This window comes from Varanus komodoensis, unplaced genomic scaffold, assembly GCF_004798865.1.
Source record: "Varanus komodoensis strain SLA01 unplaced genomic scaffold, ASM479886v1 scaffold1, whole genome shotgun sequence".
NCBI lineage: Eukaryota > Metazoa > Chordata > Lepidosauria > Squamata > Varanidae > Varanus > Varanus komodoensis.
This window is the reverse complement of record NW_025335268.1, coordinates 99,065,042-99,090,887: the sequence shown is the minus strand read 5'-3', so window position 1 is coordinate 99,090,887 and position 25,846 is coordinate 99,065,042. Positions and strand designations below refer to the sequence as shown.

Below are 25,846 nucleotides of genomic sequence, written 5' to 3'. Positions count from 1 at the left end.
TCCCGCCCGTGCACTCCCTTTTCCGTGAAGGACCGGCCTTAATCGAAACGCTGAATGAACAAATTGCCTAGGTTGTTCTTACTCTGCAGCTTAGATACGGAGAAAAGGCTGGAGGGCGTTTGCTGTTCGGAAAGCTAAGAGTTGCTGTGTGTGTGTGTGTTTCCTTATTTTCCGCTTTCCACCTTAAGAACGTCGTGGGACTCGACAGAAAGTTGGTTTTCTTCTCATCTGGAGGGAGAAGGAGAGTTTCTCAGGGCGAGGGAAAAAAAAAAACGCGCCCACCGATTTCAGGAAATGAGTAAGTTAGAGAGCGATCGCAGTAACGTTAGTTTGTCTTAGCTAAAAAGAAACAGGCGTGGAGGATGCCCAGAGAAAGGAAAAGAGGACTCAGGCGGAGCTTCTGGCCGTCGAACAATTTGGCATGAGAAAAGACCGGGAAAGGGGGCGAGGGGACCGGTGTTAAGCGCTCAACGAAATCGAAGGAGAAGTTTGTTGCGGGACGAAGTAAGTACGAAGTTTCCCCCTCTGCCGCTGCAGCGGCCGTTCCACATCTCGCCGCCAAGGCTGCTCCGGGCTTCGCTTTGTGTCCAAACCCGCAAACTCGTTGCGTTTTGGTTCCTGCAGAGTCGTGTGAACGCCTTATGCGTGCAGCTCCGCCGTCTTCGGAGCCGAGGAGGGAGTCCCTGGGCCCTCCCCTCCCGGCTGCGCGCAGCCCTCGGAGAACCACTGGAGGAGTCCCCTTTTCCTCCAAGAGCTGAAGACGTAGATGCTCCAGCGGCATGGAGGAGGGCTTAGCAATGGATCCCCCGTAGAGCGAGTGGCTCGTCGGAAGGAAAGCGAGGCTTGCCTTCCGTTTAAGCGCCTCGTTTGCTTCCTTCTCGAAAAGAGAATGTCCAAACCGTTGGGAGCTGCTTGAGCGGCCGGGGCGGAAGACTCCGGGCCTCCACGAAGCCTTCTGGAAAGGGCAAGAAAGGCAGCCTTTAAAGCTATTTTCTCTTCCCCATTAAGGCTGTAATCTTTGCCTGCTTCCGCTGGGGGTGGGGTGGGCGTCCTGCAACTGTGGGGGGATGCTGGGAATTGTAGGACCATGCAAGGGTTACACCCGAAAAGATTTTACTTTGAAAACCGAACGAAATCTGCTGGGGGATGTTGATGCATTTCTTCACCCCAGAAAAGCTACATTTCCTGTCGTGGGGTGAGGGGAAGTTCGCATCTCATGCGGCTTTTCGGTTGCCCCACGTGTTCGCTCTCCTTAACTTTTGTCGTTGTTAAATTGTGAAGATTTTTAGCGGTTCGTTTATCGTATTTTATGTCACTGTGTCCCGTTTTTGAGCCAAATGATTTCCAGACAAACACGGGCCAGCACTACAGTAAAAGCAAATAAACAAACGTTGCAAAACAACAACTAAAGCTGCAGTATCGAACACGCCGACTTGGGAGTACCTCGTATCGCCTAATGAGGCGTCCTCCCAAGCGAACATGCACGGGGATTGCACTGCAAAAGCATCGGATAAAACGATTTACTCCGTAATCGCATGCATGTCTCTACACACTAACTCCAAAGTAAGTGAGTGCTAAATGTTCGGCCGTGCTTAAAAGTCCAGCACTTAAAAGAGCCTGGGAGAGAAAGATAACTTCCTTCACCTGCACTGAAAAGGTGAGCACCATCCGAAAAAAGGTTCAGTAAATGAAAGGTCACCATCGAAAGGCCCTTTTCCATGGTCCCTGCTAATCTCTCTTCAGATGACAGAAACCCTGAGAAGGCCCTTTGACAGTGATGTTAGCACAGTTGGGCTGTCCTAAATGTATTTGCTTAAATCGTACTCCCAGCACCCATGTGGACTTCCAGTGGCAGCCCAAATGTTCTCCCCTCCCTGCCCCTTTCAAAAACAGTATTTCAAGGGGGGGGGGGGAATCCCTAGAAAATGTCCAGGAAGATTTTATCTCTCTTTCTAGCCCTTACACTTTTCCCACCTCTCTGCTTTGCTGTCTCCCCCTCCTATTAGGGCTTACTGCTGAGTCTATAAGCACAGGGTTGGACTGTTACATGGGTGGGCTGGCTTTAGGCAAGTAGGACGTGTGTTGCTTTTTACAGAACCCGAACATCTGCTCACCAGAACCTATTTTCAAATGCATAAAATCTAAATACAAGCATTCTGGTCCCCTCAGGCCTTTTTGTTTTGTTTTGTTTTGTTTTTAGCCATAACTGAATGGAAGACACTGTCCTTCCACACACAAATCCACTCTTGATTACCCCAGGCTTTTTTCATTTCAGCAGTATAATTTAGATGGTATAAATATTGCTGCTATTCTTAAATAATTGGGGTCAGAAATCCTTGCTGGTTTGTTGTAAATTACCCAGGAGAGCTACATGCTGCCCACCCTGGTGCTGGACATACTTGATGCTGCGACTTTAGACAATCCTTGGCTACTGCTGCCTCCTTCAATGGCCTCGAAAGTGGCATTAGACAAATCCATGGGCTAGATGGACCTTTGGTCTGATCCAGCATGGCTTTTTCTATATTCTTTTGAGCCAAGCAGTAGCTATTAGTCATGATGGCCACTGCATATCAGATTCCTGGGAGCAGCAGTGAGAAAGGGCATGCATTACTGTTGGATTTCCACAAGCATCTATTTGGCCACCACAGGGAAATCGAGACCTAATGGAACTTTGGTCTGATGTAGCACGACTCTTCTTTCACTCAGACGAAGTAAGGATGCTGTGGTGCTACCATCTCATTACTTATCACTCAGAATGCTTAAAAATATTCCTTCCAATTGTGTTAAGACTGTCACTGAGGAAGTTCTTTTGCAATTCAGTGGCCTTCTGATTTCTGCTGCCCTTGGGTTTTCGTAATGATCTCTTAAACAGCAAGGCTTCCTGAATGATGGTTGAAAGCTAAACCTCAAGATCCCTGGTTTTATTTGAATCTTGTGGCTATTTTGTTTCACTTCACGAACTCCATGAAATTGTGTTTGCTTATCCAAAGATGCTGATCCAGCAGAGACTTCTTGTATATGATTTTCCCCTAGGGACAGGCATCACATTTCATAAACCACAGAGGTTTGGATTAATGTTTGCTCATTCAGGAAAGCTTAAACTCTTTCTTATGATGATAAAGACTCTTTATTAAAGAGTGAGTGTCTTAGAAAATGACTCTGTTCTCTGGGGCAGGAAGGACCTACACTGTCACATTACACAAAAACATTTGTAATAAAAATCTGGCAGCCCAAGAGTATTTAGGGTAATGTGTACTCTTTCTTTCCTCTACTCTTTCCCTTTTCCCCAGCACTTTTTCCCTCTTTTCTCTTTCCTTTTCCTTTAGTTATTTATTTATTTATTTTGCTGGGAGTGCCCAAATATAGGCTTGTATTTTAAATTTATTTATTTGAAAGGCCATTAATCCCATAGGGATTTACTTCCAAGTAAACACATTAGAAATGGTAGCTTTATGTATATACTGGTAATTATGGGGAAGGCTACCTTCTATGAACATACAGTTCTTTTTCTCTGAAAAAGTCCCTTTTCCCCCCCTTCATGCAGAGGGATAGTATGAAGCCCTCCCATCTGTCTTTTGTTAGAAGCTGGTCTTAATGTGAGTGAAATTTTTTGCTTTTAACATCTGCCTAACAAATTAAAGAAAAGGCATTTTTTTCCAGGATAGCATGTGTCCATTTGTTTTTCTCAGGCCTAGCAAATTAGGAGAGAATGCAGAACACAATTTAGACTTGGGAGGAAATAGTGTGGTTGGGGTGGTTTACTCTTCCCCCAGCACCACTGCTCTGGCTTGAATACCCTGGCCAGCAATTGTTTTTATGTAAAAATGCAAGTCTTGGGAGATTATGCCATTGATCTCCCATTTCTTGGGTAATTTGACACTCAGATGCAGCCAGTTTCCTTGCTGGCCAAACCAAATGCAGCTACCAGTCTTCCCCCACTCTCCCAACACCCACTTCCACTGAGTTCTCCCAGGGGAAAGGCAGTGAGGGGCAGTGTTGACTTGGTCTCCCAGCAGCAGCACTGAAAAAGCCCCCTCTTTCTGCCAGCTTCACCCTTGGGAAGGGCTAGCCTGAGAGGCATGCAAGCAGAACCCCCACAGAGGGAACAGGAATTGCTGAGCCAAGCCCTGCATGCCTCAGCCCCTTCAAAGTTGGAGAAAAAGGTTGGTCCCTTGTTGTGCTCCACAGAGCTGTTCTCACTCTGATGAGCGGAATTACTGCAGCCTGCTCAGATGGCAAGCTTTCCTTTATGCAAAGTGCTTAACACAGGAACGGGCATTTCCTCAAAGAGCAGGTATTTTTAAATGTCTGAAGTCATAATAGCTGGTACGATGTTACCCATGCAGACCCTGCTACTCCCTTTGGACTAGAATTTGTAAGATTAGTTTGTGGGTGTCAAGATGCCCTTGATGAGTGTGTGGGTGTCAGGCACAGCAAGCACTTGCAAAAGGACTACGCTGGTGAAAGATGTTGCCTCTGGAAAGCACCCAACCAGAAGCAGTAGCATGAAGAGTTAAAGAAACCAGTGATGTGCCCACTTCTTAATCAATGGGAAAGCACACTTGGCATAACTTGGAATAGGTTGGGTACATGTCTTTGCGGGTATTTAGAGACCTTGCCAAAGTGTCTGCCCTTGGTATCGGTGTCTCTCTCTAAATCACAAAGCGTAGGAAGCTGTCTTTTCTCAAGTTAAACCCTGGGGCCATCCAATGTAGTCCTGTTGACAGTGGCTGCCAGTGGGGCTCTCCTGAGTTTCAGGCAGGTGTTTTTCCATCCCTTCTTAGAGATGCTGGGGGTTGAAGGTGGGACCTGCTGCATGCAGAGCTGTAGTTCCTCCCAAATCATAAAGGCCCCACATTTCTGTCCAGCAACACATTTCTCAGTTTGGATTTTTAATATCCGGTTATTTTTAGGAGGTAGACATTCCACTTTTCAGAGCTCTGGGTAGCAGATTGGCATTTTGGGGGTGTGGTCTGGGCAGGGTGTGGGGATGCCTAGCCATGTGCTTGCAGAGGCAGCCGTGCCAGCTCAGCTGTGTGAGCAAGACTCTTTCACCACATTTTCCAGCAGAAAAGCAGGATGTGAAGTAAACAGACAAGAATGGACCAATATGCAGAGAAGAAACATCTGGGAAAGCAACACCTTTTGTAAACTGGATACAACATTCAGTGAAGTGAACTAATGTAAAATTGAAATATTCCACACTCTTAAGTTGTACACACCACACATTTGTTTTCTCCTGCAGTTCAAAGGCCTAGTACAAATGTAGGTATCATGTTCAGCACTGGTTTGGAAAGTACATTTTGATATGTTTGCTCATGTTTTGCACATTTACATACATTTTTTCCCAGGGCATGGCTGATATAGCCTCATTTGTGCATACACATGTACATGATTTATGGCACAATCCTGGGCACATTTAGAATGAAAGAAGACCTACAACTTGCAGAGTTTCCTGACAGAGCATAGCTGGCAGGGAAAGGCTAGGAGTTAAAAGGCTTTTTCTGTCTAAATATGCACAGGATGGTACCCTTAGGTTGGCCAGATATCGCCTAAGACAGTGGAGAGTTCTCCTTCTGAAGGACAGCCATAGGACTGTTTTCTGTTTTGAAGCCATCCCCTATTTAAAGGGCTGTCTAGTCCCAATCCAGTTTAAAAATAAAGAGCTGCAAGGAAGGAAAATGTGGTCTTGAAGTTGCCCATCAACACCTGGGGCAGCAGGCTAAGCAAGGCACGCAGGTCAGTCTTCCATACAATGGTGAGATGTATTGCATTTAAAAAACACATTGCAGTTGTTTTTCAGTGTGCATATTTATACAATGAAAGTGTATGCAAATCAGTGCGTGTGTTGCATGTCTTCCCTTTTGACCTTCCATAAGTAGCCACCTTATGTGTACTTTATGAGTCATGAATGTTCGACTATTTTTGTCCTGCAAAGTAATTTGGGGCTTCTCAACATGAAGCTATTTTACAGAGGCTTCTTAGTTGATTTTCCTTCACACAGTGGGCTTTCTGGGGCATGGGTTCCAAGCCTTGAATTTCTGTGTGTTCTATTACCTAACTACCTAAGGTAGCATTGTGTTTAGCAGCATTGTGACAATAGTTGGGTCCTTAACTTGATTTGTTCCCAGTTTGAAATTTGAGAACTGGCTTTCCTCATATTAAAAGAAATGTCCTGAAAATGACTGGGAAACACAAGCTAAGCCCTGGAGGGACCACAAGTACCCAATAAATGCCTCGGGTAGAGAAGCTCTTTGCATCTTTCCTTGCTACTGGTACAGTCGGAAATGTCAGGTCCTACCTCAGCTGCATATTAGCAAGGTTGGGAATTCTAACACTATGAAAAGAAATCTCCACATTTTATTTATTTAAATATTGACATGCCTCCCTCTAACATAGTTCTCAGAGCAGCTTCCAAGAATCAAAAAAGAAATTAAAAATGCATGCACTGTGGGAATAAAACTTATAAAAACATAGACCAGATAATACATGGGTAAATCAGGAAAAGATTTAATAGGCCATGGAAACTGGAAGGTCTTTGTGTGGTACAAACATGAACTCAAAGTAGACAGCAGGCGAGTTGCTTGAGGCCACCACTGAAAAGAACTTCGCACAAGAACCATCACTACACCTCAATGAGTGGGTGACCTGGAGAAGAGCCTCATGAGATGTATTATTTATCCATTTATTTTATTTATATCCTGCTTTTCTTCCAAAATTGATACTTGAGATCTTAAAGTCTAGTCAAAGCACATACAGAACTGTTATACAGTATCTTTCTATTTGCTTTTTGTGCCTGATAAATAAACAGATAAATACAGTGTTATCTGAATTTTTTCCATAAGAAAGAGTGCTAGAAACACTTTGCTTAAAAGAAAAGTAAAAGATAATCGCAGCAAACAGATGAAACTGAGGAATAAAAGATTTAATAAAAAAATGAACAGAGCCCTATTATTTAAACAAAAACCACTTGAGCAAGTATTTCTCTTTCACTGGAGATGGGAGTAGTCTTTAGATATACAACTTGCTCTTGGTCACCATTCTCCTCTCCTGTCCTTTATAGTTTGACAGGAAGTAATGGGTAACCTTAGATACATCTCCATTTAAACATGGACATGAACAAAAGATTCACATACATAGTTCTAACTAGTAATAGCACATGGTCTTTAATAGTGCTGTTCAATTTGGCTCTCTGTTGGAATCTTATTGGGTGGATGCCCATGTTATACCTTGTGTAAGTAGTTTCTGCTCTCCTTCATCCAGTTCTTGGTTAAAATGGATATGCCAATGCCATGATAGAACTTTTACACAAGATTTCTTGGTCACAACCTCCTCCCTCATGATCAAAGCTTGTATGAGTTGAATCACTTGCTTCATGGAGCCACCCACCTTCTTTTTCTAGATTAGAATCTCTTAACCTTTCCTAGCATCAGGATTACTTTCAAATTCAGCCTTGTTAAACCAGCTCCTTATTTCTGTCATGGCAGCCTTATGTAGTTCTGTCATGGCAGCTTAATTAGACATATAAGAACAATACCATTATTAGGTCATGAAGGTAGCTTGAAAATTTATTCCTTGCTGAGGAGTGTCTCCCTTAATTTAGAAAAAAAGATACACCCCAAGTTCAGTTTCTGCAGAAACTGTTGTTCAGCTTCCCAAGAATGGTGAAATCTGCATCTTGCCAGTTCAGACAAGCAGAATGCTTCCACCCTGTGTTAATAGGAAAGGTAACAAGTCACTGCAAAAGGCAGAAAATGGTTGTAGACACACCTGATGTGAAACTTCATTGTACTTTCTCTGTCATGGGGCTTGGTGCTCATCCCTGCTGTTTGTTTATGTCATACCAGATTTTAGATGCTGATATTGGGAACAAGGCATCTGCCAGGAGACTAAAGTACTTCTTGTTAGGATTGTCACCCAGTATAAGGGACATCCTAATTCATTAACCAAATGATCAACTTTGCATAAATGTGCATGTAATTAAAATAGTAGTTTTAAGGGGAAAGCATTTCATTTATGCAAAATATGAAGGTTCATGCATATATTGGAACAGACACCTTTATAGAAAGGGGGATCTGGTCCTCTGCAGGAGTGAAAAGAGAATGCCTTTCTAAGATGGTGCAATCTCCTATAAATAGCTTTATTAAACATAAACACGTTGATATATTTCTCATATTTGGACTGTGGCCAAATCAGACCACTTTTCTAATTATGCAAAACAATGGCCCTTTCTCTCCATTCCATCACTGAAAACTTCAACGCACACTTATCCCTTACCTTGACTAATGCAACCTTTTCTTCTCTAGTCTTTTGTTGCAGAATCTATGCTCTGACCAGGATTCCACTGTCAAAATCCTTCACCTCACTCATTTTCACTATGTGATGCTACTCCTTCAATTCATGAACTGGCTTATTGTCTATTTGTTGTTAGGTTAACGGAATAACTCCCAATTAATCCATAGTTTCTGGATACAGTATCCTGATTGGAGGTTACATACATGAAATGGCAATGGCACATACTGGCACACATCACAATAAATCATGGTTCGCTGGCACAGGATTTACAGCTGTTAGGTGAAAACAGCCCCATAGTGTTCCATATCTGAGAAGCAGAAAGTGGACACCAGCCATTCCTTCTGCCTGTATGTTGACACATTAGGCTGGTTTGCATATCTTGACAGTGCTTTAACTATGCATGGTTGTCCACTCGTGAGTCAACATGAGTCATTATGTTTGAAGCCAGAATCATGGGTTTGTAATTAAACAACTCATGAAAAGAACACATGGTCTGTGGTTGAGTTGTGAACTGTGTGTTGTTCAATCCATGAGTTGTCATTCTGTGTGAACCCAGAACTGTGGATTAATATCCTGGGATACAGAGGCAGCAGATGAGAGTAGTCAGAAACTCCAGCCTCTGCCAGTACTGGAGTGTCTCAAAGGCAGTTAAGATCCAGGGAGCAAATGAGTGAAGGAAAAGGGAAATTAGCAACTGAAAGTAATCCATGTTTTGTGAACATCTGCCAGACAAGCCATTGCTGAGGCAACAAACCAGGCTATTGGAGCTGTATCTCCCTTGTGGTGCAAACAACTTAAGTAAGCCTTCCCCAACATGGACTGATACAATTCCCATACTATGATTTAAGGCTTAATTGACCAAGAAGGATGAGGAAAGTAGTGAATTCTTGCTTGCTTTTATATCTACATCTGTTTTCTTCTCTTTCTTTGTCATTGAGCAATATCGTGGGAAGGTGTTTTGCCGCAAGAGTGAATGTTGTCACTATATATTCTTGTCACTTTCAGCTGCCTTTTCTCCCCCTCTTTTGACTACTTCCAATCCCAAAGCATTGTCAGAGGTCACATGATGCAGCCATTTTGCTGAAGCTAAGCAGGTCTGGGTCTGGTTGGTTTCTGGATAGTAGATTGCCTAAAACTCCATGTACGGTGTCTTGCACATGGATGAAGGATGGGATATAAGCCGCCCCGAGGCTTCGGTGAATAGGGCAGCACAGAAATTTTCTAAATAAATAAATAAATATAAATGGACTAAAATGAATAGTTATAAATATGTAGCAGTGTGAGAACATGGAATGGGAATGGAAGTCCTAATGGTTATTGTTGAGACGAATGTCCAGGCATACTGGATATCACTACTGTTGAAAGATTAAGGTGGCACTTCTAAATGTAAAATGAATCCATTGTTCCTGTTGAAAGATTAAGGTTGCAATTTTACACGCATTTACCTATTGAACATAATAGGACTTATTTATAAGAAGACTTGTATAGGATTGTACAATAACAGTGGCAAGAATGATTCATGTGATACGTAACTGCACAAATATTTCAGTACTGTAACTGATTGGTTCCAGGAGCAAATTAGTTGGTATGAGTAAAAATATTTTGCCTCATTGACTCAAAATCAAAGCCTGGCAGTGAACCTAGAATAATAGATCAATTGTTTTTTCTGTGCACAAGCTGTTGAGCCCAGTTTTCAATCTGAACTTTTCCACCTAAATTTATGGTTACAGTGTGGTTATCTCGTGGTCTTGGGTCTCACAAATGGCTCTGATAAAAACAGAGCTGGTCAGCAGAAAGAAGCCATGACAGTAACTGTGTGTGATGCTCACATTAGCTAGGAAAAAAAGACACTTTTCCGCAGGCGTTATTTTAGGCCGTTTCTAAAAGCCATTGTGATCAAATGAGCCACATCTTATATTTATTTTTTAACCTTCTCATTGAAACCAGAACTATTTTCAGAACAAAATTGTAGTACATTCTTCAAGCAAAACAGCCAAAGAGTGGTATTTATAATGTCTGTAGTTGTGATTCTAGAAATTTCATGATGGAGAAGTGCTGACTGGGAATTGGCTGTGCTAATACTCTTTTTGCAGTTTTCCTTTTACATCAGTTTAGATCAGTGTATTATGCCTTAGATCAAACTGGCAGAAAACTACTTCATCAGGTAACTTTTCAGAGAGAAAAGTTTATAGTACTTTAATATAATACTGCTTCTACTTGGCTTATAAAGTAAATGTCATTAAACTGCTATTGTTTTCTGATGGAACAAATTTTTGACCCCATGTAACCATTTCGATTGCCAGACATTCATTCTCTGGCAAAGGAGGGGGCCCTTTGAACTATATACAGGAAAAACGTCAGGATTTCCGTTAAATTTATTTATTTGCAATTGTTGAAACAGAAATCTTTTCCAAACATTCTTAGCATGAATGCTGGAAAGAGTGGTCAGTGCTGACCATGTGACTAACCTCTGTGGCACATGAGCTATCAGAAGCAGGATGTTTCTTCCTAATATTTGTGATGAGAGCATTTTGAGACATATGGCAAAATGATAGCTTTCTGTTTGGGAATTTCTGCAATGTACGCCAAGGTGAGCCCAGCCTATCTTCTGCAACTCCATTCCTAATTGATAGAAAATTGGAAGAAGATTGCATGGCAGGTAACTCTTAAGAGAAAAAGTGCACAGCGCTTCAATACAACATTGCATCTGTTTGATGTAACTCCATATGTATGGGGAAGGGTGAAGGAAAGTCATATCTCATTATTGTTGTTCTTCTGGTTGTTAGGTTGTTATTGGAATCTCCCCAAAAAGTTTCAGAGTGAAACAGGAATGGGATTACCATTTTCTTCTTTCTCATTCCTATAGCTTGCATTGAATAAACTGTCAAAGTTGTCCCTAGAATAGAAATAAACCATAATATTAAAATGTCATCCACTTGATTTCTGCCAAGGAGTACAATAAATTGAGGAGGGGGAGGGCATGGCAGGAAGCAGGAACCTTAGATATGAGAGCAAAGTTCTTTTTGTTCCTATGGCTGTACAAATTGATCTGCAATCTGGAAAATAGGACAAAATAAAGGAGGAGAATGCATGAGGGTGAGTGCAAGGACTGTCCTTAGCAATTGTGTTTCTTCTGTCATTCATCTAGGCCTTTTCTTTCTTTTTGCTACAAGAATTGCCTTTTTGTATTCTTTCCTAATAACGTCTCTGGTTTTAGTCCACAGTTCTTCTGGTTCACAGTCAACTGAGTTCAGTAATGCAAATCTGTGGGCTTTGAATTCCTGCAGAATGTTATATAAATTACATTTTGGCACTGTGCTTCTGCTAGTGATCTTTTTCAATTTTATCCTGACTTTTTATATTCAAGCCCATGGCCACTACCATAATATGCACTTGTTTTGGCAGTGTGAATGCAGTCCAATTACATAGTCTATTTAATTTCTCTATTGGTCATCTGGTGATGTCCACATCTACAGTTGTCTGATCAATTGCCTGAAGTACATACATATGTATAAATAGATGGTTGACAGCACAGAATTCTGTGAGTGATTCCCCTGCTTTGTTTATGACTTCTTGGCCAAATTCTCCCAAACTAATGGATTTTGCTCGGTTTCCTACTTTTGTGTTCCTTTTACCTGGGATTATTAGCATGTCTTATTTTGGTGCTTCCAATTCCTTCTTTGATGCTTGGATAAATGCTTTTAATTTCTTCTTTAGCATCAGTTTTCTTCTATAGAATTTGATTGGTTATGTTGATAGATTTTCCAAGAATTCCGATTGATGCTATTCAGTCAGACTTTGCTTTATAGCTTCTTACTGTCTGTGCTACATCTTGCCCTATTATTAGAGCACTATATTTCTTCTAAATTTGTCATTTCCAGAGTAAAACACTTTGGGTTGGTTTGTCTGACATAGGAAGTCATGGTGAAATCTAAGTGTGGATCTGATGTGACATCTAGACCCAGTTCTGGAGTTTGTGAATAGTAGGATTACTTTTCTGAAATCACAGAGAATCATTGGCTTTAGTTGTTCTAAAGTTTCCACACTTCACCACAGTGAGGATTGACGTTTTACCATTGCTGGCATAGAAGAACCATAGAGACTTCTGGCTAGAGCAGCCCTGGAAGTGGCCGCTTCGAGCCTTTGATCTCTACTGGCCTTAACTCCCCAGGAGCAGAAGCATCATTGCTTGTTTTATCCCCCTTGGTTGAGTGATGTGTCTGTCTCCCTATTTCCAGAAGTAAGGAGATAGCACAAAAACACATGGCGGGAGAAGGGGGAAATCATGGTGAAACTATTTATTTTCATTTAATTAAAAATCTCTGTGGGGATTGGAGCCACTGGGAACCACCACTGACATGCAGGTACATTCAGGAGAGGGAAAGGGGAACCTACTTTAGGACCACATTGAACCAATCAGAAGAAGGCTTATTCATAGAAGCGTCTAGTGAAATGTTCAGTCTGTTTAACAATTCCACCTGGACTCACACACCTACAAGAATTCCCCAGATCCCTTTTTAGAATGGCATGGAGAAATACCATTTTGTGTATGAAAAGGAAGAATATACTTCTTTGAGCAAAACCTTCTTTAATAGGTTTTCTCCAGCTCCACTTCCTCTGTCTTTGAGCCTGCTTCCCATGTGGTCCTACCCAAAGTAATTAGCTTCTCTTGCACTTTGTGGCATACCTAAAATCTTGATTAAAGGAAAAGAGAAAAACTTGACATGGTTCTTTGAAGTCTCAAAGAGAAGCACCTTCCTATTTCATAATTTCTGGCAGGAAGAATGCAAGCCATGTAATCGCTACATAACAAAAGGCTGGTAAACACCCCCAGCACTCCACCCACAAGGGCCTGCACTCACTGCGACTCGTGTATTTTCCCAAGGCACACCATAAATTTAAAATTAATTACATATGCAAAGTGCGAGCTGTTGACCACACCTTGTACTAGCTGACACAGGGCAGAATGAAAAGGCATTTCTCAAATAATTAGGGCTTTTTGTGCATTTGTCAGCTCTGAGGTTATGCGCTGTACATCTAAACCTCAGTGCAAGCAGCAGAAGAACCACACCTTTCTCCTCTAAGATAAATGCTGAAGCATGTAGGTACCAGCATCAGTTCTCATCAAAATGACAGGTCTCATAAAGAGAAAAACCTCCAGGCCTTTTTCCCCAGGTTCCCAGCATTATGGCTTCTCCTGTACATGTATGAGGCAAGTGGTTTCGGGGGCTATACTGTTCGCTTTGGCTTCAGTGAAAGAGATTAAAATATTGCTGCATCAGATTTCAGAAGTCCTTAAATACTGCTTGATCATGCCTGTAGTCAGGCCTTTCCACATGTTGAAAATGTCCTGGCTAGAAGGAAAATCCAGGCTTAGGCAAGAAAAGTCTTTGAATGTAGCACCATGAATAACTGAGTATGGTGTTTAAAAGAAACAAGAGGGATGGATGTGCAACAAAATGTAGCAAGGAGTGCTCCTGTTCAGGGTTCAAGCCCAGTCCACCAACCATACCTTCTCTCAGGATTACATTCCACCAGTTTTCCTTCCACCTACCCCACCTCCCTGCCAAGAATTAGTCACCATCCTGTAGTCACTGAACATGTTCAGTGCTTACTGAGCTTTTCTGCAGAGTGTTTATGGGAACCCTCTCAAAGATCCCCCCAGATGCTTTGTTTTTGGTATTTCTAAATATTTTGGGGTTCCTCCTTGTGTGTAGGTGGTGCTATTGCCAAATACATATATTTGCATAAACGGAATGAGTTTGCTGTAGCTTATACTACATTGCATATGTTCACTTTTATTCTGATTTTAAAACATTTTATGAAGTTTATGTATTGTATGCCAATGGGCACGACAGTGGGGAAAGGGAACTGCAAGCAGAAGATCTGAGTGTGGGAGGGGGGGGGTCACAGCCCTGGGGTGCTTTTTAGAACACAGTCCTATGCACACATAAACATAGAAAAATCCGTACGTTCTCAGCATGCTCAAGCTAACCATGGTGCTGGGGGTTGCAAGCCTTTTATCCCCCTATCTAAGGACTGTGTCCTTTCAGTTGCCTTGCCTAACCTGGCTCCTTCCATACATGCTGGACTACAACCCCTGGTATTGCCCCTTTGTGCTGGCTGAGAATGGGATTTGTAGTCTGCTACCTCCAGATCTATGGCAAATCTAGACAGCATACTAAAAAGCAGAGACATCACCCTGCCAACAAAAGTGCATATAGTCAAGGCTATGGTTTTCGCAGTTGCAATGTATGGCTGTGAAAGCTGGACCAGAAGGAAGGCTGAGCACCGAAGGATTGTGGCCTTTGAATTGTGGTGCTGGAGGAGACTCCTGCGAGTCCCTTGACCGCAAGGCGATCAAACCGGTCAGTCCTAGAGGAGATCAACCCTGACTGCTCTTTAGAAGGCCAGATACTGAAGATGAAACTCAAATACTTTGGCCACCTAATGAGAAGAAAGGACTCCCTGGAGAAGAGCCTAATGCTGGGAACAATAGATGGCAAAGAAGAAGGGGATGGCAGAGGATGAGATGGCTGGATGGAGTCACTGAAGCAGTTGGTGTGAGCTTGAGTGGACTCCGGGGGATGGTGGAGGCCTGGAGGAATGTTGTCTATGGGGTCGCGATGGGTTAGACATGACTTCGCGTCTAACAACAACATCTCCAGATAGCAAGATGGTGACAGCTGATCGATCCAGAACAATTGTGAAGTACTGGCTGTCTTGGATTCTGCTGAATTGTATGAGGCCTCAAACCAGCTGTTTTTCCCCCAGCTGTCATTCTAAACATCTCCTCTCAGAATGATGAAGTACACATCCCAAAATTGTCCTCTAGACATTTTGGCTAATCTTGAATGGGGAGCAGCAAGGACCAAGGACTTGAACTGAGTGCTCAGAGTCTCAGAGTTTTCAACACTCTTGGTTCCAGATTATTTCACTATCTTCCTGCCTAACCTATGACGTGCACTTGATTAATCATCAACATACGTATTTCCATTTTTTTCTTGTTCAGTTTCTTTTAACCTCACAACAACCCTATGGGGTAAGTTATGCCGAGAGTTGGTGATTGGGCCAAAGTCACTCAGTGGGTTTCATGGCTAAGTGGGACTAGAACTAGGATCTCCCAAGCCCCAGCCTAACACTCCAACCTTTACACCACAATGGCTCCCTTAATATGCAAGTAACTAAATTGCAACCTGTTCTTTGCTTGCTGTCAACTGCCTCTTCTGTTCTTTTCCATGTCAGAGGTGCTTCTAGTTGGCATTTCAGGACAAGAGGCCCATTGTTGGCATCCAGCCATGCTATATTTGAATCTCAAAACATACACACTGTTCTATAATTAAATTTAAAAAAGAGCTAAGAAAAGGAAACCATGGCACTTCCTGAAGTTTTCTTGTGAACTGACCTGCGGGTGACTTCTGGCTTATTTTTAAACAACCTCTGTTGGACTGGACAGAAACTATGTATCTCCTTTTTTGTTGGTGTTAAGATATGATATTTAAATCCATCTGAATGCTTTCTAACTGAAAATAACAAACATGCATACCCTCTACCACCCTGCTACTCTTGAAACTAATGTTCTGTGCAGGACTAGACCTGCTATCCGGTAATCTGATTTGGGTGGCACAACACTGCAATAAGGTTTAAAGTGCTGGTGTCAGCAGACAGTGGATTGATCTGGACTCTGCTCGAGGCAACAAAAGATCTTGGCCTAGCACTGGTTCCATTTGCTTCTAAATAATTCACTTCTCTCTTCGTTCAGTCCTTGACACTCTTAAATCCATGCACTAGTTTCCCACTGCCTTGCACAAGCCTTGTTTTGAAAGCCTTCCACTAGCTTTTCCCACTCAACATTTCAGTCTTTAGTTGCTGTGATGCTTTAACTTGTCACATTTTCTCTTTTCAGTTCTGCCCCACAAAGGTCCCCTGCTTTTTCAAACCACTGCCTCTGGCTTTCCCTTATACTTCAGACTCCAGAATATCTTGTGCTCCTTTCATTCAAAACCCTCCACACATCCTTTGTCGTAACTCCCTAATTCCTCCCAACCGTCAGTGCAACAATGCATATCTACTGGCATCTGATGATATTTCCCTTCCCTCCTCTCCATACTCCCCCTTTCTTAATTTCAAAGTGCAGGTTGTAAGGTTTGGGGCAGGGGGAGACAGAATCAGTTGTTTTACTTATAACACTCAGGCAGCATGCTGTACACTGGGCCTCTGCAACATATGATTCACAAGTCAGAATGTAGTTCAACAATCTTGGAACCAGTCAATCTGGTTTTGCTTCCCGCTTCAGTCTGCAGAAGTAGATTTATCTAGTCCCTACATGGCCTCCAGCCACGACTGGCCACCTTCTCACAACCTGGCTGCATTCCTGTGTCACAGAGGCTCTTGTACACAAGTGACATTTTATAATCCTTCCAGCAGAGTTTGTGTGTTTGCAGCACAGCATGGTTTTGACTGCATTTTTAAGCACCTACACTTGATATGTGGGTTTCCCAGTTGGGTAAGTGATGTGTCATGTAAAATGACCAACATCTGGTGGCATTTCCCCAAGACTAGTATTTGTCCTGGTTCACAAATATGTTTATGCATGCCACTTGATATGTTTGCATTCCATTACTGTTCACTTGACTCCATGAAAAACATTCTTTCAGCTAGATTTCTGAGGATCAATTTTCAAACATGAAAACCACTGCTGGATCCTGCAGTAATAGAGTGATTAGCACACGTTTGTGGTGAATCAGGCTGTAAACCCTGCTGAGTATAAAAGCAAAAAGAACTTGCAGCATGAACAGCCAACACTGTGTATATCGTTGAATGCAGTGTGTTAAATTTCCTCAAGACACTGTTAAAGGAAGATGCAGGAAGTTAATTGAGAAGAGGGGGGTTGTGTTATTTTTAAAGATCAAAAGAGGATGTGAGCCCAAGAACATATGGATATTATTTCACCACTAATATATTTTAGGCAGAAAATTCAGTACAACTGGAGCAAACAATTTCATAGCAGCGGATCCAGAAATCAGTAGCGGAGTGCACACTTCTCACACAAAAGATCCCGAGTTTAGTCCCTGACATTTCTAGTTTAACAATGAGGTGGAAGACTATGGGAAGATGTCCTGCCTAAAATATCAGAGAGATGCTGTCACAACAGGGAAGGAAATGGCTTAGATACTAGGTCTGGCTTAGTTTAAGGCAGCTTCTTATGCCTGATCCTTTCCCTTGTTAATGAGCAGGACCCATTTATAGTGGGAATATATGAGGAATTTTAAAGTGGTGCTCTAGCAGTAGCTTTTAGTTGGGAAGCAGTGACTTTCTCAGCCAAGGTACACATCTGTATATTATGCCCTTTATTATCATCCCCCCTCTGGTTGCCATGGAAACTAACTGCCAGGCTGAGGGCAGGGAGAGGTGGAAATTGGAAGGTAATAGAAGACACACTGCATGACTTAGACCCGCAAGAGGCAGAGCGATGCATATTAAAGCAGCTCTCCTGCATGAGAAGGCAGGACGGGATTAGCCGACAGGCTAAATATGCCTTGGCACTGGGATCCCTGTCAAAGCAGGCCTCCCGCTGTCCCGATCCACCAGCAGCTTCATACCGAGGGGTTTCTTATCTGGTTGCTTGCACCAGTCTTCTGGACAAAAGAGAACAGCATTCAGGTTTGTTTTTCCCATGGCCATGGAGCAATAGTTACATCCCCAAGTTGCATGGAAGCTTCAACACGGATAGTCTGTGCTGTATCTCCCATGTGCTTTGTACTTGTAAAGCAGCCCTGTGTGATGTGTCTGTGTGCTCCAATCACCAGAACATAGTGTGTTAATACACAGTTGTATGGAGCACAGCTTCATGGAGCCCTCATTGCAGGGGCTTATGCAGTCCAGCGCATCATCACGTGCCACAGGCCAACCTGGTCCCATGGCCATCCTCAGGGAAAGTGTAAGAGTGGTCAAGGGTTGTCCCACACTGCTTTATACGCTTGCTCTTACAGGAGTTTCTTGAAAGCACTTCATTTTGCTATAGTGAAAAACTGGAGCAGGAAATTCCTGTGTCACAGGTTCCTTGTGCCCTTTGCAGAGATATACAAGAATCTCAACAACCTGGCTTTGTCTTGGTTCAATGACATACAACCTGCCCTGCCTTTCTTCCCATCTCCAATTCTCTGATAGGGAAAAGGTAGACAGTGGACAACCTTGCCCTCTACATCTGCAGGTGGGGGACCTGACTGGCCACTTTGTCCTCTGCCTTGACTTGGGTGAGGAGGAGGACCCCGCTTGATTTTGGGCAGATTGATGGTGTCAGTCTTCCACCAGGGCAGAAAATTACACCATGGTACTGAAGGGGGTGGCATCTTCTCAGGGTCAGCATCTCTAATGGAGAAAATATTACATATTTCTTGTAAAAGCAAACTGCCTTGTTGGAGTTGGCGGACTTCAATCTGCAGTTCTCAGCCTTTCCATTCTAGTGGTTGGCTTTTAAAGGCTGAAATCATAGGCATGAATCAGTGTGGCATGGAGCTTGATGTTGCACTGGGACTCAGGAGGTCTGGGTTCAAGGTCCCACTCAGCCATGAAGTTCACCAGGTGACTTTGGGCTGGTCACTGACCCTCGGCCCAATCTACCTCACATGACTGCTGTGAAGATAAAATGGACAGGACAAGGATTATGCAGGCCTCTTTGGTTTCCTTGCAGGAAAAAGGTGGAATATACATGTAATAAACTAAACAAACATATGATGTATTAATATATGGCTCAATCTTTGCTAAGAAGCATTTCCAAATATGTAGTTCATTCTTTAACACAAAGGATAGCAATAAAACCAGACTCTCAGGGTGATAATGAATAAAAATGCACAATAGAAAAAGATCAACTTGATTTCCCTTTTTTCTTTATTTTTAGAAATGTTTATATTGCTGGATGCCATAGATATGACAATCTTAAATGCCTTCACAGATACTCCATTTTTATTTAATATTTTAAAAATTGTGTGTGTTCCCATATTTAACACTTTTGTTTGTTTCTGGCTTCCCCCACTGCATTTTCTTGATAGGAAGAAAATGTCTCACCCTCATTTTGAGAGGTGAATAGGCTGTTAGTCCCATAATGGTACCCAGACAGGAGATCAACCTGCAGAGTAAAAATGATGATGGGCCAAAACAGACATTTTAAATCAGGGGTGGGCAACTTAATCCTCCAGGTGTTTTGACCAACAGCTCCTATCATCACTGTCATTGTTGACTAGGGTCAATAGGAGTTATTTTAGCTTACATGTGTAATGTCATTTGTTGCCCATTCCTGCTTTAATATTCTTCAGTAACCTGTGTCTTTTCATTTCACCATAGACTATGTGCAGGGGGATTTTAAGACCTGGGCTGGAATTTCCATAACTATTCTGGAGTAAAACAAAAAAAGATGCATCCCCTTGAAAAGATTTAAGGTGTTGGCCCTAATATATCATTGCACATCCAAAGGATCAAGTCAAGGTTAAACCCTCTTTTTAAAATTATATAGGGGTTTATCTTTAATCCCATTAGATTACAGACTAGAGGTGAATCCGGGTTTTGGCATCTACAGGAGCAGCATTTATTCATATCCTTATAGAAATTTTAAATGGAGGTTGTCAGGATGAAAATGCTAGTGGTGTTTGGTTCCAACATCCATGCAAGATATATTTGGAGTGGGCTGCAGGGTTTTGCTACATAGCTCTACCTGCCATACAGTCAAGTCCTCAGATTTCCCTTCTGTTGGGCTCCATGCTTACAGCAGTGATGTGGCATACAAGAATAATCTTTCCTAAAAATGGAATACTTTAGATAGACCCCTTCCTGGGATCTGTGCAATCATTGCAACATCATGCTACATGTTGAGAAAAGAACTTCCCAACATCCTATACTATTCATTATGCGGATGGGATCTGAACATTTCTGGAATTAGAAAGGATTTGTGCGCCTGTTCCCCAGAGCTATGAATGCAATCAATTATCTAATGTTGATTTGCAGCTGTCAACAAAGCTGACCATGTTTCTCTGCCTACTCCTTACAGGAAAGGTTTTGCCATGCCAGCGGGAATCTTCCGAGTGTGCTTGGTGGTTATCACAGCTATTGTCAACCATCCATTCCTCTTCCCAAAGGAAAATGTCACTGTCATTGAGAACACACAGGAAGTCATCCAGAAGATGAAGGAACGAGAGGAGATTCTGAGGCTAGAGCAGCTTAAACTGGAGCAGGAGATTGAGATGCAGGAAACATCAACAAAGTCTCCAGAAAAGGCCACAGAACCAGAAAAGCAATACAGCCATGATCCCCTCTCTTGGAATTTCTGGACTGCATTGTCCATGGTGGTCTTCCTTCTGATTGAGTTCTGGAGGCAAGACTACCAGGAAGGGAACTGGCCAGATTATGTCAATGAGGAAGATGACATTTCCATTCTGGGAAAAGCATTCAAGGGAGTCGTCCTGCCAGACAAGGTCACATTGGCCCATTTCTATGAAAGATGTCTCCAGACCATGACCAGTGATATTGCCAGGAATCGTGAGCTTGTAGAAGGATTTGCAGATGACTTACTGGAAGCCTTGAGGAGTGTGTGCAACCGGGATGCAGACATGGAAGTGGAAGAATCCATAGGAGTTGGAAGTATGTATGAAAACTGGAGAGCTCACAAGCCCTTAACATGTGACTTCATTGTCCCTTTTACTCCTCCAGAACCTTATTGTTTCCATTTTGAGACCTGGTGTTCAGGGGACTCTGTCCAACCAGATAAACAAGGTTATGGTATGATAAAGGTCAGCTGGACAGACGAGAACTCAACTGGCTGTATCTGTGACAAGACTAAGCTAGGGGAAGACCTGCTGTGTCTCCTTCACAGCAGAATGAGCCAAGCAAGGCAGAACCACCAGGTAGAAGATCTTCTTTGCTATAAAGACACTCAATACCTTGATTCTGACCAGGTTATGACATGGTTTCAGGTTGCACTTACCAAGGCATGGAACAAGATTTCACACAAGTATGAGTTCAACCTCACTTTTAACCTCCTGGATGCTCCTGGTGCCCTAAAAATCAAGTTCAGGTCTGGAAAGACCATTGCCTTCAACCTCACTCCTGTGGTACAATATGCTGATTCTGATGTATATTTTATCTCCCATTTTCCTTACAGTAGCTTGTCAGAAGGCTCCACAAGCAGCATTCACTGGTTTCTTACATTTGCAGTATATGAGAAAAGATACATCCAGTTTATTTCCAAAATTCTGCCAGCTAACGCCTGCCACCTCAGCTGCCTCCAGATTCTGTCCTTCCTTCATGGAAAACAGTGCAGTCTAACAGGTACAAGTAACCTGACAAACTATCACTTGAAAACTGTGATGCTGCATATGCTGCAATCTCATCCCAGTGCAGACTGGGCTTCAGGATACCTGGAGGCCAGGCTGCAAGACATGCTCAAATTTTTGGAGAAAAGCCTGCAAGAAAAGAGGCTTTACCACTTTTTCATTGGAAACAGGAACCTGCCGGAGGAACTGGGCATCCCTGTGGAGTTCCAAAAGGTGGAACCCCTGAACCTCTTCCGTCCCTTTGTACTCCAACGAAGTGCCTACAGAAAAACTATGGACATGTTTCATGAGATGCTAAAGAACACATCAGCTTTAATAAATGAGTATACCACGCATGTTCCCAATGGGCGGGCAACCCCACCAAATAAGGAACCGCTGTAGCCATCTCTTTCAGAATTAGGGCATGAAAAGAATTCCCTGTGGAAGAAATTTGATATATGCTCTGGATTCTACAAATGGGCATCTTAAGATTGGCAGAATGGAGATATTTTTCTCATTTTCTTTCCAATGTTATTGGCTGATATTTATGCAGCTTTTTAATGTTTCTAGCCACTGAATGATTTTTTTGTTGTAAATAATATAAACAAGGGAAAGACAGCTAATTTATTCCTATGTGAACATTACAGTTCTTGGAACTTGGTAGAATCTGTAGTAACTTTTTTGGTTTAAGTTGCACATCATAATTTTGCAGAAGTTCCTCATTTACAAGGGCAAGTAGTTCTAATGGAAGAAATACAGTTTGAAAACAAGCAATGGGGCTGTTTAGGGCTGTATTTTGAAGAGTAGTTAAAGAATTTCCCCTCAGTGAATTTTACATCATCCTTAGCTACTGTAATAGATTGAAAAAAGAATGTCATTTCAGTTCCTGCACTTGTTTAACAAGACAATCCTGTACGTGTCTGTTCAGAATTCTCATTGAGTTCAGTGCAGTTTACTCAGTGGGTTTATGACTGCAGCTTAAATAGGCAAACTGCTTACATGGATTTAGAACTGGTTTGTGACCAGTGAAATACATTCATGGCCAGGACTATATAGAAATCATTCCAAAAGCTATACAATGATGCACAGTATAGCAAGGTCTTGAACATATCCTTTCTATACCTCATCAAAAGCTACTTCAGTCAAGACTGACACCAGCAAAATATTTTTTTTTTCAGGGTTCATTCCAATAATGTTGTATGCTAATGCTTCTTTTATAAAACTAGCTGGGGCAAAAAGAAATCTTTGGCATCAGACTTACATGGCAAAATATTTCTGAGAATTCTTTTTATGTATTTATATATTAAAAAACCCAAGCCATTCAATATCCTGGTGCCAGGCAGCTGTGTTTATGATGCACTGAACAAACTGTGGTTTATTTTTTGTGGGTGTCGGGGGCAAATCTCAGTAGTAAACAGTTTTTCTTAACCGAGCTGACAGTGACACAGTTCAGACTCAAACAGCCCACCATGAGTTGCTTTAAACCCTGGTGTGTGCTTCCTGACATTCTGTACATTCACTTCCTAACTGGGGATTGTTCTGCCCTCTGAATCTGGCCACAGTGGGTTCTATGAGGGTTAAACAACCCCTATATACCTCATGGTCTCTTGTAGTTCTCAAGATGGAATATAACAATGTATAAAAAACTATGCACTGTTTACAGATAGGGAAGTTTTAATGTCTATCCACTATCTACTTTCCATGTACCATGCCTAACTCTGTCGTAATACTAGAATCCAGGGACTTCTCATGAAGCTAAATTGTGGGAGATTCTGGACACATTAAAGAAGTGCTTCACACAGCATGGTTAAATTATGGAATTTGCTACCATAACATGTAATGATAACCACCAATTTGGATAATTGCTGATCCAGCAGGATTCTGCCTATGTTCTTAAATGTAGTAAGTGTTTAAAGGAACTGTACCTGTATCCAAAATACAGATATCTAGAACTCAGTCATTTCATGTATGCAAAGCAAGTCAAACAGAATGCAAAGAAAAATACACTAAAGAATTCTAAACCCATTTAGTAAAGTTAAATTCGAACCAGCTTGCCCACATATCTCTTGCCCATTAGCTGCACTATAAATAGCTATAGCTATTTGTTCACTCTGTAAAACATAAATGCCTCTGTGTTATCTAGCAAAACTTAGCGTGTGTGAAAGCTGAGCAAGTCCTGTCTCCAGCAGAAAGTAGTGCTAAAATATCAAATCAGATGTACTTCCTCTTGGCCCACACTGTGAATGACTGAAGAAAACTGTTTCTATAATATAAGAACCTTAAGGTGAAGATGGAAAAAACAGTTAAAACCGTCCTCTGCCATTTTTTTTTTTTTTTAAAGACCAAGGCTGTGGAAAATTGGTTTTGCACAAATGACTAGAAATCCTAAGAGGCTATAAAAAGAGGTGTCAGACATCTCACTGGAATACCTTCCTCCAGAGAAGCATTCTTTTTGCAGGCAACTTCTGCACTGCACTCAAAGTTTTAATGTTTCTTCCATTCTTATTAACATGCCATATAATTGACTCCTTGTAAAATACTGGCTCCAGTTAATAGGCCTATTAAACAACCCATTGCAACTTCAGTTATTTTATTTAAGTAATTACATGGTTGAAGTGGAAAATACCTATCTTCTTTCCTAGTCAGCACTATTTCTAGTTTTGTTACAGTCTCAAAACAAGTCTCTCAGAGGAGAAACAAATCCAAATGTTTATGGCATATTTAAAAAACCCCTTTGAAGTTGTGGATTTTCAAATAGCGTTTTCAGAGAAGTTGCAATCTCCATCAAGGGCATCATCAAGCACCCATGAGATATTTTATTAAACAGTAGCTTTGGTATTCTACAAATATTTCAAAAACACTCTAACATTTGAATGTATGATCAGGCAGTGAGATGTTAATAGCACTGGCCTATGCATGTATACTCAAAAGTACATCCCACTGTTCCGAGGCCAAGCTGCATTTATTAAAACACACAAGTGCGATCCAGCAAGTAATCAAGGTGGACAATGAATTCCAAATATTTCTTTCTACATTGTCTGTATAATACATGTACTGCAGCAAAGACCACCACTGAAGGAACAATCCAGTGGCTACTGAGAAGCTGACCAAAGGGCCACTGGAGGCTGCAACCTTTCCGCTCTGCCAATGAGAAAAATTGCTCCTGGATAATAGTGCAGCTTTCCACCATAGTGACTATGTTACCCACGATGGGGTAGCAAATGGGACAACTTGGAGGCATAGCAGGACTGGCTTGAGTATCGGGAAGCTTCCTTATTACTGCAGAGGAACCTAGGAAGCTGCCTTCTACAGAGTCAGACCCTTGCTTCAGCTAGCTTACTGTGGCTGACACCAATAGCAGTCACTGAATTTTTCAGCACAGCATGGGACTGGGATGCCAAGGACAGAACTATGTGCTCTTCCACTGAGCTACAGCCCCTAATCAAGCCTCATATTATTTTCCTTTCTACGTAGCCATTTCATACTCATTGGAACAATAAAGGAGACTAGCCAACAACTAACTGGTAAATTACAGGGTGGTATATTCCATCTATTTCTGTCACAGCAGCATATGTGATGGGAAGCTAGCAAACTGTTCTAGAAACACACTGAAAACTGCTCACAAGCAGTATTTCCTCTGTACAACACTGATGCATGGGACGCCAAAATGGAGTGGCTTGATCCAGGGATATTGTTTTTCTGTGCAGAAGCCTCTGATACTTCTCCCAATAAAAATCTTGAGAAACACACACTGCTCTCCAATGACAACTAAAATAAAATCTAATTGGTATGCTTGCAGATCAGTTCCGTTGGCTGGTTTCAGCTTCGTTAAGCTTAAGTATTCTAGCATAACATTCAACATGTAGAGTGGTAAGTAATTGGGGTTCAGTGTAATGTACAACTTTTGGAGAAAATATCCACGAACAGTTCCTCTACCAGATCAAAAGATATTGAGGGGGAATCGTGTTCCAGTAATAACATGCCAGGGGTAGGCAGCCTTTATGGACCATCAGGAAATTTAAGAAGCTGTCTTGGGCACCACCACAAAATGGCTGCCATGAGAGCTGTGGTAAAGGTGAGTTACCTGTCCAAATGATGGAACAAAGAGCAGGTGGAGTCTGGACACCTGCACACTTAAAGATCTCCTCTGAACTCAGTTTTTAGCACCAACAGAAAGCTATTTCACAGCAATCTCAGCTGCCAGTAAGAAAATGTTAAATATATGTAAGAAATGTGTTTAATATATT

At 42.1% G+C, this 25,846-nt stretch overlaps 1 protein-coding gene across 3 annotated transcripts; it reads left to right on the top strand.

Moving 5' to 3' along the window:
- LOC123027387 (inositol 1,4,5-trisphosphate receptor interacting protein) lies at positions 1 to 25,359 on the top strand. Of its 3 annotated transcripts, none has more exons than XM_044438240.1 (2): positions 1 to 298; positions 20,339 to 25,359. In XM_044438240.1, exon 2 carries the CDS (start codon positions 20,352 to 20,354, stop codon positions 21,999 to 22,001), a length of 1,650 nt encoding a protein of 549 aa, XP_044294175.1. In that variant the 5' UTR covers positions 1 to 298; positions 20,339 to 20,351; the 3' UTR covers positions 22,002 to 25,359. The 3 variants fall into 3 exon arrangements, with proteins under 3 accessions (XP_044294175.1, XP_044294169.1, XP_044294185.1); XM_044438234.1 differs by having other exon boundaries at positions 2 to 504; XM_044438250.1 differs by lacking the exon at positions 1 to 298 and adding an exon at positions 1,256 to 1,657.
- The last annotated feature ends 487 nt before the right edge of the window (positions 25,360 to 25,846 follow it).